At 40.1% G+C, this 18,123-nt stretch overlaps 2 protein-coding genes across 5 annotated transcripts; one reads left to right on the forward strand and one right to left on the reverse strand.

The window, feature by feature from the left end:
* The first annotated feature begins 523 nt into the window (after positions 1-523).
* tmcc1b (transmembrane and coiled-coil domain family 1b) lies at positions 524-14,319 on the forward strand. 4 transcript variants are annotated; one of them, XM_087800264.1, is made up of 8 exons: positions 524-589; positions 3,808-3,967; positions 4,786-4,827; positions 6,169-6,942; positions 9,566-9,985; positions 10,231-10,715; positions 10,771-10,906; positions 11,945-14,319. In XM_087800264.1, the coding sequence occupies exons 4-8, from the start codon at positions 6,334-6,336 to the stop codon at positions 12,257-12,259; spliced, it is 1,965 nt and encodes a 654-aa protein (XP_087656390.1). In that variant the 5' UTR covers positions 524-589; positions 3,808-3,967; positions 4,786-4,827; positions 6,169-6,333; the 3' UTR covers positions 12,260-14,319. The 4 variants fall into 4 exon arrangements, with proteins under 4 accessions (XP_087656390.1, XP_087656392.1, XP_087656393.1 ...); XM_087800266.1 differs by having other exon boundaries at positions 9,566-9,904; XM_087800267.1 differs by having other exon boundaries at positions 6,674-6,942.
* Positions 14,320-15,272: 953 nt separating this feature from the next.
* h1m (linker histone H1M) lies at positions 15,273-17,484 on the reverse strand. The gene is made up of 6 exons (XM_087801036.1): positions 17,296-17,484; positions 16,255-16,508; positions 16,084-16,192; positions 15,898-16,028; positions 15,644-15,757; positions 15,273-15,449 (listed from the first exon to the last, which is right to left on the reverse strand). The coding sequence occupies exons 1-6, from the start codon at positions 17,390-17,392 to the stop codon at positions 15,273-15,275; spliced, it is 882 nt and encodes a 293-aa protein (XP_087657162.1). The 5' UTR covers positions 17,393-17,484.
* Positions 17,485-18,123: the final 639 nt, after the last annotated feature.

The raw sequence follows: 18,123 nt of genomic DNA on the forward strand, positions 1-18,123 counted from the left end.
TTTATTTTCATGTCACTTAAAAATATAGGGATTTCACTTTTATTTTCGATGTCCTCAAAAGAATGAATAAGAGAAGATTGAAGCTAAGTTGCAGAAAAATATGCAGTGAATGTGTTTTAGTTTTTTTCTTTTATTTGTTTGCATTTCGGTTTTGTTTGTCAAGTGGAAATTTCTGTCTGAGCGTTTTGTAACAATTTAATATAATATGGTATGATAGAAAAAATGTACTAGGCAGGACAAAGCAGATTAAGTTAAGTTCCATTTCACTTTAAAATAGACAAATTAAATGTCTCTTAATCTTTCCTTCTGCTCTTAATCTTTCAAGAAACATTAAGAGCAGAAGAAAGGTGAGATAAAGTTGTCTGGATATAAATACATTTGGGAGAAAAATACAATTTACCGGCCAGGTCAGTGATCAGTGAATGGGAATAATTCAGAAAATCCTCCACCATTCTCTCACCTGCAGGACTCACTGCTGCTTCCGCCTCTCAGCTGTTCTAACGTGGAGCACGCTATGTGACGTCATCGTGGGAGTGTTTCACCATCGGGAGAAATGGACGGTCATCAACACAATCCTCTCAGCGCCCATGTAAGTTCTCGCTGTGTTTCTGGGATGTTCGAGGCCGATCTGTGAATGGAAAACGAACCCACGTGGCGTCGGGCGCTGTTGTGCGGCTCGCGGCGGAGTTAGACGAGCGACGGTTGTTTATCTTGTTGTCGTGTTCGCCCGCAGCTAACTAGCTAGCAGCATGCTAACTGACAGCACCAGTGGACAGGCGCCCAGTTAGCGCCTGTTTTGTCTCAGAGGATCGTCTGGATGGGGCGAGGTTTGTGTTCGCAGGGAGGCTTCAGACTCCAGCCGAACCATTTTCACGTGAAGGGATATAAATCATTCCATACGAGTGTCAAATATATCACTTTAGAACAATGACTGATCTTCATCCATTTTCTCATGTTGTTTGTTGTAGGCGTGAATGCTGGTAATTGATGCTTGATTTAGAAAACCACAGGCAGCACAAGAACACACCTTTTCAGTTGAATTTAAACAATAGATCATGAAGTGAAAATCTGGCTGACATTTGTGTCAAAGCTATTCCTGGAACCTGCTTTCATTTAATCAAACATTGTTGATCCTTCATGACCTTCACCTGGAATCTTTCTCATACATTTAATTATGGAAAGGCAATTTCATCAAAGAGCTTTTCATTTTGTCCCCATAAACTAATGGTGTTATTGACAACTATTTCCTATATGTGTGGCTTTTCTCATGGACATAGAATTATTTCAGTTTACTAGTGATTATTTGTTAAATACTAGTTTGTTTCTTGCTCATCTTTTGAGAGGTTTCCTTGTTATGAATAGATGTTGGACAAATTCAAATGGTAATATGAGCCATTCTGTCATGAAAATGGGTTTTGAAGAACTACAAAAAATGTCAATCTTTATAGGAACATTTGAACCCTGTATTTTTATTTGTGTGAAACATCCAGAAGAATAACCAGGACCAGCGAGGAGATGCAATCCGTCCTCTATGGTTTATAATGCTCTTCCTGCTGATCTTAACAGATAGAAAACCTCCCAAAGGAAGTTCGTAAAGTGACACTTTCACACTTTGCTTCGGCTACTATTCGACTTCCTCCATAAGACGCAAAGAAACAGACTCAACTCCGGCGGATGATAGTATTCCTGGCGGGGAAGCCTACTATCCTAAAAGGCCAATTTAGATCTGATCTTTTCCATTTGGCTCATGATCACGACGGTGAGAATTGATCAGTAACAAGATATTTGCTTTCAGCCCGATGCACTTTAGTGTGGGCTGAACATAGTCTATCTTCACGGTGACTGGGTGTCACGTTTTCACACGGATACAAGACTCTTTCATATCCTCTCCGATGTCTCTCAGAATCGGTAAATAAAAATAAAAAAACGTCTCTAACACCGTTCACAAATTTTATAATAACCTTTATGAGCAAAAGTAGTTTGTGCATTTTAAGTCCTGTGAGGATGTCAGAAGATTAATTCAAATTAAATATCTTAAATATACCTTCACCTGGAATCAGTCTCATACATTTAATTATGGAAAGGCAATTTCATCAAAGAGCTTTTCATTTTGTCTCCATAAACTAATGGTGTTATTGACAACCATTTCCTATTTATTTTTTTAGGGGTTTGGATTGTGTTGTTTTCAGTGGAACTGCAGAAAGACATGTTTGTAAACAAAAAATCTTATGTCGCAGCTTCTTCTGATCAGTCTTGATGTCAGAAGGGATTAAAATAAATAGTGTCAAATGTAATGATCTGATTTGTTATATTAAAGAATTTAATTGTTTCGTCCTTAAATTCGATTTCCCTGAATGCGTTAAAGTAAGTAAGTAATTTTTATTTATATAGCGCTTTTCCAGACCAGGGTCACAAAGCGCTTAGACAATCAAAACAATATTCAATAAAGTATATACTTTAAAGGTCAAGATAAAACTGATAACACAACAGGAGTTCCAGAAAATCAGGGTTAAAGGTTCATGATCCGGGTGCATTCAGGTGTTCTTGATACAGCAGCACATTATGAAGATAAACGTTTAACAGCTATCTGTGGTGACACATCAGACCTCTGGCTGAAACACACACTATGACCTTCCATAGCAACAAACAAGCCAAGCCCCGCCCCGTTCAGCAGCTCCCGTGTGCGCTGTTAAGTAAACTAAACACCCTCGGGTGCAGCGTCTTAGCATGCGCTGCTAACAACTGCTCGAAGCTAAAGATATAATATTCTAAGGCGCAAATTCTATCGGAGTCAAATAACTAACGCAGTCAAAATAACCTGAAACTAAACCACGAGCTGAACGGACAGTTGAATATGTATTTAAACTGTTCATTCATTTTTAAACTCTTCTTAAGCAGAGCGCCCGGCGTTAGCCAGTGAAGCTGCTAAATCCTTCTGCATCTTAAGCTGATGTTTGGCTCGAGTCGTGAAGAGAGTAAACACGCATTAACTTGTTTTTGTTTTTTTTAAAGTTTATTAGTTTCTCTTCAGGAATGTTTAAAGTCATGTGACTGGTCAACCTGAATACACCTGCTACTTCTTAATAACCTCATTTCCGGATATGTGTTTTTCTCAAGGCTCAGTAAGTTGATTTAAAAAGTTAATACCCTTCAAACATTAATCCTAAAAATGTGTTATATTTTTAAGTCGGTGTCTGTAATTTTATTAAATTAATTAAATCTTCGCAATAAACATTTATACAAGTTTGAAAATGTGGAATCCTGTATCATCATAAGTGACACGAGTCATTACCAGGGTATTATAGTGTAATGCTGAGGGGCTTCTGTTCCAGATAGCTGCTAATATCTTGGCCTCGCTTAATTATATTCAGTTAATTAAGCCGCCCGGCCGAGGAGATTTGTGCGGTAAATAATTAAAACATATTCCTTCATTCAGACGTGATTTTCCTGAGCCAGATAATTCCCGCTTAAGTCGTGTCTTGTGATGACTCTGACACGGAGGTTGTTGAATTTTGAATGCATGACACCACCGCGTGAGGTCAATGTTCAGTGACATTTATGAATCATTTGTCAGTTGTTGGTCAAAAGCTACTCTTTTAAGCCAAAATATCAAGATCAACTCTATTTTGAAAATGGACGCGAGGCTTGAACTCACCATCAGATGTCTTCATAAATGCTGTCTGAAGAATGATTAACGATTGTTTTAACACTTGCATTTGAAGACACATTAAGACCCATATTTGTTTTTATTACAGTCGCATCAAAAGTGTTGTGAAGTTGACCGTGTTTCTCCTTCTTTCTCTGCAGCATGTGATTTTTCTAAACATCAATGGAAGGAGCTGACTAAATATTTTCAGCGGTTGAACCACCTTTACATGGTACTCATCGGAGGAAGTGCTGAAACATCTCTTGGATTAATAGACTGTATGCCTGGACCACACATCTACTGCTGATGACCACAGCTCAGGTATTTTCCCTCGAAATCGTTTCACTTTATTGTCCCGAGAAAGTAACTTAATGAATATTTTTTCATTTAAAAAAATGTTATCAGTTTACCAACACATATTCTCAACTTGACCTCATAGTTATTGCGGAACAAACCTTTTGATGTATATTTCCAGACAACAATTCTGCGGTTGTGGTGCACATTGTCAAATACACGTCTAGTATTTATGTTGTAACCGATGATCAACAACCCTAAAGCTGCTCAACAAACCTTGTATTTGACTTATTTCTATTGGCTTTTTCTTGTCATATATAATCGGTGACTCACAATAAATACAACAGTCATTGGTTTAACAGTGAGCTCATAGTAAGTCAAGTAGAACAAAGTCAATACATAAAATAAATATGTATTGAATTGAGTGAATTAATTTCTGTAGAAGTCTGACTCACTTGGGTTTGGTCAGACATTCTTCTCTGTCATTATTATTGTGATATTTACTGGGAGGGAATAAAAGACGAGCTGCAGTGGCTGAACTGTCATCAATTAATAGTTTGTAGAACTAGAATAACTTGAATAGTAAGATATTCTTTCTCCTAATTACTTTTTTCAAAACCTGTATGAGCTCGTACTTGCTACTTAAACTATAACAACACTCTCTTAAAACATTTAAATAGTCCATTGTTCCGTGTTGCCCGTGGGTTAAACCTACAGAGCGTTCAACATATATAACTTGACAAAAGTGGGAACAGTGCTCGAAATGTGTTTTACTTACTGTGCTATATCGCCAACAGCTTGTATTTTCTGTTTTTATTTTGGGTTTCTTTCCCCACTTTCCTCAGGCCTTACTGGGTTGTGAGTGAGGAGCGGAGTTTGGGCTGATGGTGAGTGAAAGAAAAATAAACTGTTCTTCCTTTGTGTTGTTATTGAGGACTCCATGTAGAGGACTTCATCTGTAAGTTCTGTGCTTCTTCACGATTGTGAGTTTGTGCTCTGTAATCATGTCCTTTGTGACGACTTTGTCTTAAAAATGACTTGTTTTCTTCTCAGCTCGCTCCTGAAACATTGGCAGATGTTCAGACGTTTACTAGGCTCTGTGCAAATCTCTGTAAATAATAATAGTTTAATTACATGTGTGTCGGAGACGGTCTTGTCTTTGAAAGCATGGGATAAACCCTGGAGAGCGAAGCGTACATTTTGAGACGAGTTCATGTAGTTTCATGGCTGTTCTCCTCAGAATTCTTCAGGGTGACATTAACACCTTCAATAGACTGAAGACTGTGTTTAAAAATAGCCATCAGAGCTATTGAGCTGTCGACATGATCAAACACCGGCAGCCGTCAGTGCCAAGACACGCACTAAGTACAGTTCAGCGTAGTTTTCTCAAGACTTTATCCAGACTCGAACCTGCTTCTACTCACACAGCGTCAACATCAGAGACTGTTTTTCTTCTCGGAAATGTTCATGAAAAGATCAGGTTTCGATTATCTACGGATTCAGTTTATTGGGAATAGTTTGGAATTCATTTATTAATTGATGAACTACTTTCAGAGAACAACCTTTTAAACCTTTGTAATATTTATTTCTACCTCTAGGGACATTTGACTGCATAACCTATAACTTATTATTCTTATATAAGCATGCAACTTGACATTTCAAAATGTTTAATCCAATAATGTAAAGAAAATGTTAATGTTATTTGATTTAATACATTGTTGAAGAAACTCTTATTTTATTGTTGTCTGAACAAAACATTGCAATAGTGTTTTGTTAATAATCAATATTGTTGAATTTTGACTTTACTGTGAATCAGGGAAAAGTTATAGTCATGCATCCATACATTGTTCATCACATGAGCACTTTCACTTCTGTTCATTATGATTTTCAACACTTTCTGAAATATGGCTTTTGCACTTTGCACACTTGCACACACACACTTTGTTATATTGCAGCTAAAATGACGTAAAAACGTTTAATTTAACGTGGAATATGTGCAAAAGTTTATTACAGAAACTGTTCATATATTGTTTATTTATTTGCAGATGTTATGTTTATGTTGCATCACTAAGTTGTTGCTGTCGAACACGCCACAAGTGGGTCACTAAAAAGTCGAGAAGGTGTTTGGATTCGAACCCGTGGCTGACGCATCATCAACTCAGTGTTTCTCTTGATTCTGTTCACGGCTGCATGTCGTAATTTATTTCATTTTCCTTTTTTTGTGTTAGACAAGCATGACATTGAGCCACGCCACAGATGCATGCCCACTCTAAAGGTTCCACTGAACGCCGTCCCCACTGCCCGCCGGCTTGCAAGAAACCTCTCAGAGGGGGGGGTGTCTACGCCCGGTAGGGCACCCCCAAGTACACCCTGAGTGACACTGGGGGACTCTGATGGATCAGGGTAGTAGTGAGCAGAGTCCAGACGAGCCAGACTCAGGCGGCCGGGCGGAGCCGGAGGGTGGCAGGAGGGCATCGGAGACGGAGCACGGCTTGTCCAAGATCACCCACAATGCACTGGAGAACATGGGAGCGTTGGGCCACGGCCTGAAGCACTTTTTCCAGCCTCAGCGCCGGCGCTCCTCCGTCTCCCCGCACGATGCTGCCGCCTCCTCCTGCACGGTCGCCCCTTCCTCTGATCCCACAGACGCAGGGTCAGAAGGAGGGGACCCCTCTCTGTCCTCCACTCTCCCGCCGGACTCTGACAACAGTGGGTCTTCCGCCCCTCCCGCAGCTCTGAGCCGAGTCCTGCAGCAGATCCGAGGGGCTCCACCGATGATGAAGCGAGGCACCAGCCTGCAGAGCCGCCGCAGCAAAGCGGGGGGAACCTGTGGAGACCCTCCTCAGAAAGGCAGCCCTCAAATCCACAGGCGCAGCACCCATGAGGCGCTGCTGCAGGCTGGACGCCCGCGCTCCTCCTCCACCACCGACACCCCCACCAGCCCGGCGCTGGCCGACATGCTGCTGACATCTGGGTACCACTCCACCGAGGAACCAGACAAGGTCAGTGATCACATCGTCCTCTGAAGTTCACGAGCGTCCCTGGCGCTGGCGGAGGAAGAGCAAGTAACTTGAGTAGAAGTTAAAAACAAGCTCGCAAAGATCTGCACTGATGACAGTAAAGGATGGAAGGAAGTATTTAATATTAAAGTCAATATGACATCCCTGCTTTACACAAGACATTAAACTAAAACAAGTTTTACCAACATACTGTAATGATACTCAACAGCACTCTAAAAATCTATTTCAATAGAGTTTGTGTGAAATAAAAAAATAGATATATTTTTGTGTTGCTTGTAAACTTCCGGTTGCTAAATGGCAGCGTTCATTATGATCTCCACAGCTAAAGAAACTATAGAATCCTGCTATGACTATGGATGAGAGGATACAGTCCTGCAGCTTTCAAAGTGTTTAGAGATATTTAGTTTGATGAATGTTTGGACTTAAATAAGTTTTTAAAACAAATTTGAAAGTCGTCAACCGGTCTGTAAATTCTGCAACACCAGAGTCAAGTACTCGGACAATACTATAAATATATCCTTGTTACTAGAGTATCACAGTATATCGTATCTTTGGCCCTGTATTGTGATATGTGTTGTACACAACATAATTGTATTGAAGTCTCCTATTTGAAGGAAGTACATGCTTTTTCATATGTTTCAAAAAAAGCATATGATCAATAGATCAGAGTTAAATCAACCATTTAAATGCACTCATGTTGAAGTGCTTACATGGTAAATGACACGCATGTTATGTGTGTTGTATGTGCTGATAAGAAAACTGTATCAAAGTAGAGTAGTGACTCCGTATTTGTACTAAGTTACTCTCCCTCTCTGGCCTCCTTGACTTCAACAAATCACACCTCCCTTATTTCAAAGCATATATATCCTAATTCTTTAATCCCAGACTGAGGTTAGTTTGATGAAAACATCTTACTCGTGGTGCCAACAAAACCGTGAACTCCCATGATGCTTTTCTACTCACCACTCTATTTAGTGACGGCTGTTTGACCGCTATTATATTCTATTTAAATTGTACATCTATGTTGCGATGACAAAAGTGATCGCCAACTGTGAATGGTTATGGTTACGTCACAAGAGGTTATGGGAGCTGTTAATTTAATCAAGGGATAAGTTTAAATGGTCAGTACCTTGTGGAGGTCGTTTACTACGTAACCCCAGCAACAAGCAAGGCACCAGTGTATCCTCAAATCTTAGGGAATAACTAAGCTTGTAAGATATACTGTACATTCTGATATACGTTATCATCGACTTGTTTGAAAATAATCATTATGATATGATTTATTTCCCCATGTTGCAGTGCTCTGAAGGGAAGTTTCTTTAAGTTTACTTTATCATTGATAACAACAATCCATCAATCATTTAATGTCCGGTTTATTAGAACTTGTTAATACTCTGATCAGCTCAACATATTGACAGCAATGACGAGTTGAAGCCGTTGATCTGAATGTTTGTGTGTCTGGATGAACTGGTGAGATGAGCCGTCAGTGGGGGAGGTCACAGATTGCCTTGGAGAGTTTGGCCACTATGTGCTCTAAGCTCCTCTAAATTTAGCCTTTGCTGTGCCTGAGTGTACTTCAGGTCAGAGCTGGCTCGCAGGACCAAAGACGAATCAATCTGCGAGGCAGACGCCTGTCACCGCGTCACTGGGTTTGCATCAAAACACTTCATGGCTTTGATCATGTTTAAATACAGAGTCGATTATGAAAATGAATCGGCTCTTAATGAGTCATGGCTTTCACTTTACTGCTACACAACGAGACCTTTTCTCTGGTTTTTAAACAAATGACGTATGTGAAAAAGAGCTTCCTTGACAGTTACACAGTTCTAACGCTGGGGGGAGCCAGAAACAATCTGTTTCGATCTTACATGTTGCTGCTGTTGTCCTTCTATTTAAAGGGTTAGTTGGGATAATTATTGGTGTAATCCGTTCCTTTTTAGAGTTATAGGCAAAAATGTCTCTTCATTTTAATGAAGGGACTTGGTTCTTCGTGCCAAAAGACTTTTGAAAAAATCCAAATACCTTCATACTGCTCGTCTGTAACGTCTGTCTAATATTGAAGCCTCGACGAGAAGAATTGTTCCAGAAATAATTAAATACGTTTTTATTTTACGTTTTTTGTGGCGATAATAAACAGGAAGTACTAAAACGGGTAATAATTGCGAGCACTTCCAGTGCGCACAGTCTACTGTCTACACTGAAAGCATTCGCAAATATATGTAATCTAGATACTTTTTTAGTTATTGGAAATAAAATATAGTGTATAAAAATCTTTCATTAAAAAAAAGATTCTATTTCTTAATTTATATAAATCTACCTTTTTAATATAATATAATATACAATTGATTGAATTCAATTATTAAAAGAATAATAATGCAAAACTAAATGAAAATAAAAATTCAAAGTTTCAACATTTGAAATGATAAAGTCCACACACCGATGATATACTTCCATAAATCCATCATTTTATTTCATGTTTCTGTTAACCTTTTTATGAACCTTGTGGTAATAATAGGGAATATCTTATCTTATTGATGATGGCACCAATATAAGTAGATACGGTTATTATAAGTTAAATGAAAATGTTGTTCTCCGGTGTCTGCAGCTGGACCGGTACGATGGATCCGCTCCTGCTGTGTCACCCAACGCCCTCTCCTGCGGAGCGGACGGCTACGACATGGTGGACAGCACGCCGGACCCGCAGAGAACCAAACAGGCCATCGCACAACTGCAGCAGAAGATCCTCAAACTCACCGAGCAGATCAAGATCGAACAGACGGCGCGCGACGACAACGTGGCCGAGTACCTCAAGCTGGCCAACAACGCCGACAAACAGCAGAGCGCTCGCATCAAACAAGTGTTCGAGAAGAAGAACCAGAAGTCTGCGCAGACCATCCAGCAGCTGCAGAGGAAGCTGGAGCACTACCACAGGAAGCTGCGTGAGGTGGAACACAATGGCATCCCCCGTCAGCCCAAAGACGTGCTCAGAGACATGCACCAGGGGCTGAAAGATGTTGGTGCCAAGGTTTGTGCCACACTGTGCCTTTCTGATTATCTTCAGTACAATGTTGAACCCGAGAGAAAGAGAATCCGACTTCTAAATTATTAATGTGGGCGTTAACTGCTGAGAAAACCTCCCAAATTGTAACCGAGACTCGTTTTGATTTGCCCAAACAGCGCCCTCTGCTGCTCATCTCTGATCACCACGTCCGATCGTTGACAGTAGTTTGTAAGCACGACTGAGGATGAGAGTAAATGTTCTGTCTCCAGGTGACCGGCGGTCTGTCCAGCATTTCTCAAGCCACGCACTCGGCTGCAGGGGCCGTGGTGTCCAAGCCCAGAGAGATCGCGTCCCTCTTCAGGAACAAGTTCGGGAGCGCAGACAACATCGCCGCCCTCAAAGACTCCTCCGAGGAGACCCCGGGAGAAGACGGCGTGGGACCTGGAGGGAGCAGGACCCTCGGGACTGGACAGCTGCAGTCCAGCCCCAAATATGGCAGCGAGGATGATTGTTCTAGTAATACGTCTGGCTCCGCGGGGGCCAACAGCACCACCGGGGCCCCAGGAGGGCCTCCCAGCTCGAGGGGCAACACGCTGGATCCTGCTCAGTTGTCCGGGTTTGACGCTTTTTTCCAAGAGATTCAAGAAGTGCGGGAAAATCAAAGTCGACTGGAGGACTCCTTCGAGAGCCTGAAGACGCACTACCAGAGGGACCACACGCTAATCCACGAGGCTCTGCAGGAGGAGCGCTACAGGTGTGTGCCGGCACCTGAAGAAGAGCACGTCTGGTTCTGACGCTCGTCTCTGCAGGTGTGAGCGACTGGAGGAGCAGCTCAACGACCTGACCGAGCTGCACCAGAACGAGATCCTGAACCTGAAGCAGGAACTGGCCAGCATGGAGGAGAAGATCGCGTACCAGTCGTACGAACGAGCGCGAGACAATCAGGTCCGTGTTTGAACGATTGAACGATTATCATCACAATATTTATTGGAATTTAACATTTCTTAAGTTGGAACTTTGATTCTATTTAAATGTTTGGTGCTTTTAGAATTGAATCAATACTTTCAATATTTAATAAAATGTTTTTCTTTTTTCGAAATTAAATTATTTTTATTCTTTTTTAATTCAATATAAAATGTAATGTTTATAATAGTCGTAACATAATTGAATTTGATATTCTAATTCCAAATGGAATAGCCTTTAATTTAATTCAATATAGTCTGGAGGAACTATTTTACAATTCTTTTATATGACATTTAAAAGGCTACTAAATAAAAAGATTGAACATGGAATCTAAAAAGGTATTTTTGAATTATTGCAATTAAAATATCAAACTTTCTATCTCAATCATTAATAAAAAGCAAATTCAACATTTCAGTATAGAAATTAATGAACATTAAGTTCAAAATAACAACATTTAAATGAAAAAATATGTCAATTCAACATTTGAAATGTTGTTTAAAAAAATAATATTTGCAGAATTTTGTAATAATATTTTTATTTTTATTTGTAGCTTAACTATAAAAATGTTGGTAAAATAGTTCCAACGGGAATTAATTTTTTAAACATGTTTTGATATTATAATTCCAATAATTTGTAGCTTTATATTTCATACAATATTGTCTGGTGACACTATTACACAAACATTTTTATATTGAATTTAAAGGCTACAGATTTTTAATTTAGAGTATTTAATTTTTAAATAACATGATGATCAAACTATGTATAAAAAAAACAAAACATTTTAATTTAAAAGACAGAACGCTAAAGCAAATATATTATTAAATGATTCAACATCAATATACAGATTATGGACTTAAATTATTAAAAACAAATGATAATTCAATGTTTAGAAAAAGGCAACATTCATTAATAAAATGTTATATTTTACATTTGAAAATGTTAAAGTCAACCATTAAATGTTCTGATGTCACTGATATACTTATTTCCGAACTGTTTTTAACTTCTCACTCTCTCCTGCAGGAGGCGCTCGAGGCCTGTCAGACGCGCATCTCCAAGATGGAGCTGCAGCAGCAGCAGCAGCAGGTGGTGCAGCTGGAGGGTTTGGAAAACGCCACGGCGAGGACTCTGCTGGGAAAACTGATCAACGTGCTGCTGGCCGTCATGGCCGTGCTGCTGGTGTTCGTGTCCACGGTGGCCAACTGCGTGGTCCCGCTGATGAAGACCCGCAGCCGGACCCTCTCCACGCTGCTCTACGTGGTCCTGCTGGCCTTCCTGTGGCGGCACTGGGAGGCCGTGTCCGAGTACCTGCACCGCTTCCTGCTGCACCCCAGATGACCTGCGAGGATCCCACTGCTGGACAGAAGCTTTTACCGCCTTTTCTCCCTTTTTGAGAAACTTGTTGGATCATCGGAGGACGAGCGTCGGCGCCGGAGCGACGGTAGACTTTACTTTACGTTGCGAGTTTGGCACAAGTTTTTCGGGTAAACAGGGCGACGCTGAAGGAAGGGTTGAGAGAATCGTGCACTTTATTTCTCTCTCCTGAGTGATTTGTTTACATCGTTTCCTATCGTTTGTCCACATGTTCTGCTGTGTAGCAATAATTCCTCGACGCTCGGACCTGAGGTTCCCCCCCAATCGCTCAGACTCCTACAAATGAATCTACGTGTAAATATTAGTCGATAATTAGACGATCTGATCAACCAATCAAGATTTTTAGAACCAAAGTGATTTTATCTGCTGATCTGAAGTTTACGTTCACGTCTATATTTGAAGTTTGATCCTCGACCACGATCCTCATCGCTGCAGATGAACCTGGTGCCACATGTTCAGTCAAAACTTTTGCCGTTGGTTTGATTCCACGACGAGCAGGTGGATCATCATGCGCTGCAGTCGTTTACATCCGAAGCCTCTGTTGCGTTCAGGTGCAGTGATCAGATGTTCATCAACGTGTGCGACCGTAGTTCCATGAAGACCGTCCTCAGCTCAGAGCCCACTAGATGGCAGCGTTAGCTGTATATCTCTGGCTCTTAGCCACTATTTTAACACTGTCTCAGATTATTTTCAAGACGAGAGCGCCACCTCCTGGGCTGAGGACTTCATTAGCACATGACTAGTTCATCCATTTCTCATGTCTTCGTCCTGTCCCTTCGATAAGTGGATGACACGTCTGTGGTGCGTTCAGGTGCTGTCGGAATAGTAGAGAAATCCAGTTTCCCACGGAATAATTTCACCTTAAACTTGCCAAAGAAAGTTGTGGACTCTGACATCAGTTACAAAGCAGACCAAATCAAAGATGATTAGATCAACACAGAGTTGTCTGCTTCAGACGTAGGTACTCCTCAAAACGTTGTTGCGTTTGGACAAGTTTAAATTCACAAGTTTACCTTCAGACACGAGTACGACTTTCTTTGTTTTCACCCAACAACCTTTTGTGCGGATCTTGGGTTTACTTCTTAGTTTACATGGTCTCCTGCTGGTGTGTTCAGGTACTTTCGTTAATACTTGAGAAACTACTTTTTTCAAAAGGATAAGAATCAATGACAAAAACAGATCTTTAAACTTGTTACTTTTTAATGTTTTTAGAAAAAGTTGATGTCGACCAAAGTGACTTTAACTGCTGCCCATATCCAAGTCTTAAATATATATATATTTGTCTTTATATCTCACAAATTAAACTCTTAATATCATGGTCACATGTACAGCAGTGTTTGACAATAACAAGAAATCCTGAATGAATTAATGTTAAAGATCGAATCAATAATCTCATGTTTTCATCTCGTTTGTCGTCTTCACTGCAGCTCTGAACGCTTCCAAACTGAATCATGTCTTAATTCAACGACTCAATGGAACCAAGTAGTTTTTTTGAAACAATCTGATAAAAGCACTTAAGTTAATTGCACTTTTGACTTTGAAGGACAAGTTTGTGTTTGTTGAGGCGCAAACGATCTGTTCTCCGGTTGGTTTACAGTTTCCACTCACCGCCTCCCCCTGCTGGTGATACATGGTCAATGCAGTTGTTCCCGTCACTTTCAAAGAAGACTTTTAAGTCGTGAACATGCGCACGAGACAGAAGAATCATGTTGGATGTCAGTGACGGGGATGAAGTTTAATGTTTTGCTTTTTAAAAATGTTCTCGATTCTTTCACCGTCTGTGATGGACGGTCATCAAACCTGCTCTGGTCACGTGACCTTCTCTGCTGGACCTGTCGAGTCGACGCCGACTCTCTGGAGAACTGGACCCTCGGAACATGGAACTCCACATACTTGAAGAGCGACTGAAGCGCTCACAGACTCAGTGCTTCCGTACTGTTTCAATAGGTCTCGGTGAAATACTCGGACTTTTAGTTGTTTTTTATTTTTTAAATACAAATAAATTTGCTGTTTCAAAGGTGGAACTTTGAGTCCAGTTGTGGTTCTTTTAGCCAGTTTGATGCAAAGATGAAGCAGTTTATTAAACTATAAACTTCCAACACTTCCTCACATTTGCCTTTTTATCATCCATTTGTTCTTTAAAGGCAGCTGTAGTTAAGTGGAGCCTATCCCAGCTACTTGGGGTGACAGGCAGGTACACCATGAAGAGAAGGGCTGTGAGAAAACATCACTAAACTGATTTTTTTTCATGATAATGTCCATTCTTTCTTAGCATTTCATTTTATGGTTTATATGTTAGTGTAAACATTATTTTAAACCCAAGAGATCCCTGGCCATGACTGAGGACGAGAGGATACAGTGACTCCAGCAGCTTTTAAAGTAGATGTTTGGACATATTTTGGTTTAAAAACAAATTAAAGTTACGACTTCATCAAGAGTCATGTGGTCTGTAAAGTCTGCAACACCAGAGTCAAGTACTCGGCAATACTACAAATATATACCCCTTACTACAGTATATACACGTCAATACATAAATGTCCCTGTAGTGAGGAACATCTTCAGATTCTGGTCAATACACACCAATAAAGAGTACACACACAACCACACTGATACAATAGTTTAAAATCAAAATGTTTTAGATCTTGGGAAGAAGTTCACAATATATAAAAATTGGTGCCTTTGTTGCAGTGCATGTGTACTTCAAAAGAAACCCACTTACACAGTCAAAGGCTTTCAAACTAAATAAACCTGAACCATTATGCTGGAGAGAAAAGCCAAGGTAGCCAGAGGTAAAGAAAGTTTAACATTTAAAGCAGAAGTTACATCTCAAAGTGACATTTAATCTGAAGAACGTGAAAAGTATCTTCCTGACGTGAGAAACTGTAGTTCTGACTGACACGAGTCAAAAATAGCCATACGAGACATAAAGGTAAAAAAATCATTTATTAAACTTCAGAATACTAAAAACAAAAAGAAACTATTCATCCACAGCCTTCTTTCCTCGTTTCCCAGCAGCAGCAGCTTTACGTTTCCCAGCAGCAGGAACCTTCTCTTCAGTCGCGACAGCTTTGGCTTTTGGCTTCTTTGCTGGAGCAACTTTACTCGTCGTCGGCGTTTCCTTTTTCTGCTTTTGCTTCTTCGGCTTCTTTGGCTCCTGAAGAACAGGTTAGTGACGAGTAGAATTAACTAGTTGAGTATAGTGAGTAAAGTAAAGTAAATCTTTGGGCATTTGTGTAATGAAGCAGCATCTTTTCAGTGGGTGTTTGCACGACTAAACACGCTAGTAAAAAAAAAGAAAAGATACAAATTGCGCCACCTGGTGGAGTGAGAATGACAATACAGTCTCACCTCTTTAGCCTCTTCAGTCTCGTCGTTCGAGTCAGTCTTTGATTCCTCTTCAGATTTTTTCTTCTCTTCTTTTGGCTCCTTGACAGTCTTTTGCTTCTTTGGCTTCTTTGGCTCCTGAAGAACAGGTTAGTGACGAGTAGAATTAACCAGTTGAGTATAGCGAGTAAAGTAAAGTAAATCTTTAAGCATTTGTGTAAAACAAAGATAAATTGCGCCACCTGGTGGACTGAGAATGACAACTAATGCAGTCTCACCTCTTCAGTCTCGTCGGTCTCTTCAATATCGTCAAGCTCTTCATTCGAGTCAGACTTTGATTCCTCTTCAGATTTTTTCTTCTCTTCTTTTGGCTCCTTGACAGTCTTTCCTTTCTTGGGCTTCTCAGAATCTTTGCAGAACATTTGAATGAGCGTCAAAGTTTACTCCGAGAACGTTACAATTACCCGCATTTTTCTTCTTAGATGCGACTTTGGCCGCTTTGGGAGGTTTCTCAACATTTGGGTCCAAGTTCTCCGCTTTGGACTTCTTGGTTTCCTTGTCGTCGGGCGCCAGCTGGAATGAAGGTCCATCAGAACCACCAGAACTGAGCGGCTGCAGCTTCAACCACCACCTACCCTGAACTTGCCCCTGATCCCGGTGACGGTGCCGTTGCTGGGCTGCACCATCGCGCCGGACTCCAGGCCCGTCAACAGGACCTTGCGGACGAAGTAGTTGAGTCTGGTGGCGTCCACCGAGGGGTACTTCCGTTTGATGAACCCCTGGATGAGCGAAGACGAGACGCCCTTCTTGTTGTCCAGCTCCTTCAGGGCCTCACGCACCATCACGACGGTGGACGGGCGAGTCTGGGTCTTGCGCTGCTTTTCCGGGTCTTTTCAAGGAGATTGAAGTTTTTAAGAGTAAAAATATTGAAAGTACTTTTGAGAAATGGATCAGATTTTTCCATTTATAGCATGAACATTAGGTTACAGTCAAGTTTAATTTAAATCTGTATTTGTTCATTTTAAAGTCTAACGTGAATAATTAAAAATATACATTTTCATTTTAATATTTGTTAGATCTTCACCTTTAAAAATTCAACTTTTAAAACATAATTATTGAAGAAAAACCTTAAATAAAAAACCATAATATTCTGGTGGTCACTGACGTAGAAATAATTAAATTGTGTAGCATTAAAATGTGTTAATCTTAACAAAAGACAATTACCGACGCTTTATACTTCATTTATTTCTGTAGATTAAAGACGTTTGCGTACCGTTAATATTCTCCCTGGGAACATACGTTGTTTATTTACATTTGTCTTGTATTTCTCTCATATTTATTAACTTAATCAAAAACATCAGCAAGTTACCGTCGCCGTAATTATACGTCACATCTAAGACCCCTCAGTTCACAGATACACGTAAAATTGACATTAAAGTAAAATACATATTTATTTCCCATTTTAACTTTTCAAATATTTTTTCTCACTCGAACTTATCACCAGAAATATTATTATTTTTATTATGTCATTAAATGTTAAACTACTCAAAGATAGCGTAGCTATGACGTCAAACTACCGAGTGTATATTTAAAATAAACACATTAAAGTTAAAGATCTTCAGGTTACACTTCTGCTCATGTATATCAAACCAGGTTCAAACTAACTCAACACTTACCTGCACTTTTAGAGACGATTTCTTCTGTCACTTCTTCCTCAGCAGGGGGCGCTACTGCTGCTGCTGCCGCCAGGGCTGCTGCTCTCTTGGGAGGCATTTTTTAAAAAATATGTATAGTTTTAAATATATATATTTAAAAAAGGAATCTGGAGACGAGTGAACCTCGAGGAGCAGCTCAGAGAGACTTTATGCAGGAGCTCGCGAGGAGCGTCGCAGCTGCAGGTGAAGCAGCAGGTGAGGCTCGTTTGCTAATGAACACATCCGGGGGGTCAGAGGTCAACCCTCGTGCTGCCTTCAGGTTGCGTCTGTTTTTCCAGGTTTAACGTGAAGATGCTTAATGCGGTTAAAAACTGCGATGTTTATAGAAACACACCGTGAAATATTGCACAATAAGTCTATGAAGTACTTTAAAAACGTCTTTGAAGAAATTAGAGAATATATATAATTTGATTTAAGTTATTTAATTAATTATAATAATATATCTTTTTTTTTTTCCTCACTCGTTTTGTTTGTTTAATTTTTCTCCAAGTCAAAGGTCAAACACAACAGCGAGCACTTTGTGATTTTGTGTGTGAACATGTGTGTATTGTGTTTATTATCAACGTTTTTTTCTCTGCAGTGATCAACATAAACAAGTGTTAAATGATCCTTTAGTAGACTGACGCCTGGATTATGTTGTGTTGAAAAACAAATGCTAACTATATTATAAACTGAATAACACAAAACAATTTCCCTAAAAGAAGAAAAGATCAGTTCTACTCTCATATATAATGAGATATAATAATTGTTAACATCCACAATATCTGCTCCTTCTCTTATACTTGTGTG

This window comes from Callionymus lyra, chromosome 10 (assembly GCF_982586985.1).
Source record: "Callionymus lyra chromosome 10, fCalLyr1.hap1.1, whole genome shotgun sequence".
NCBI lineage: Eukaryota > Metazoa > Chordata > Actinopteri > Syngnathiformes > Callionymidae > Callionymus > Callionymus lyra.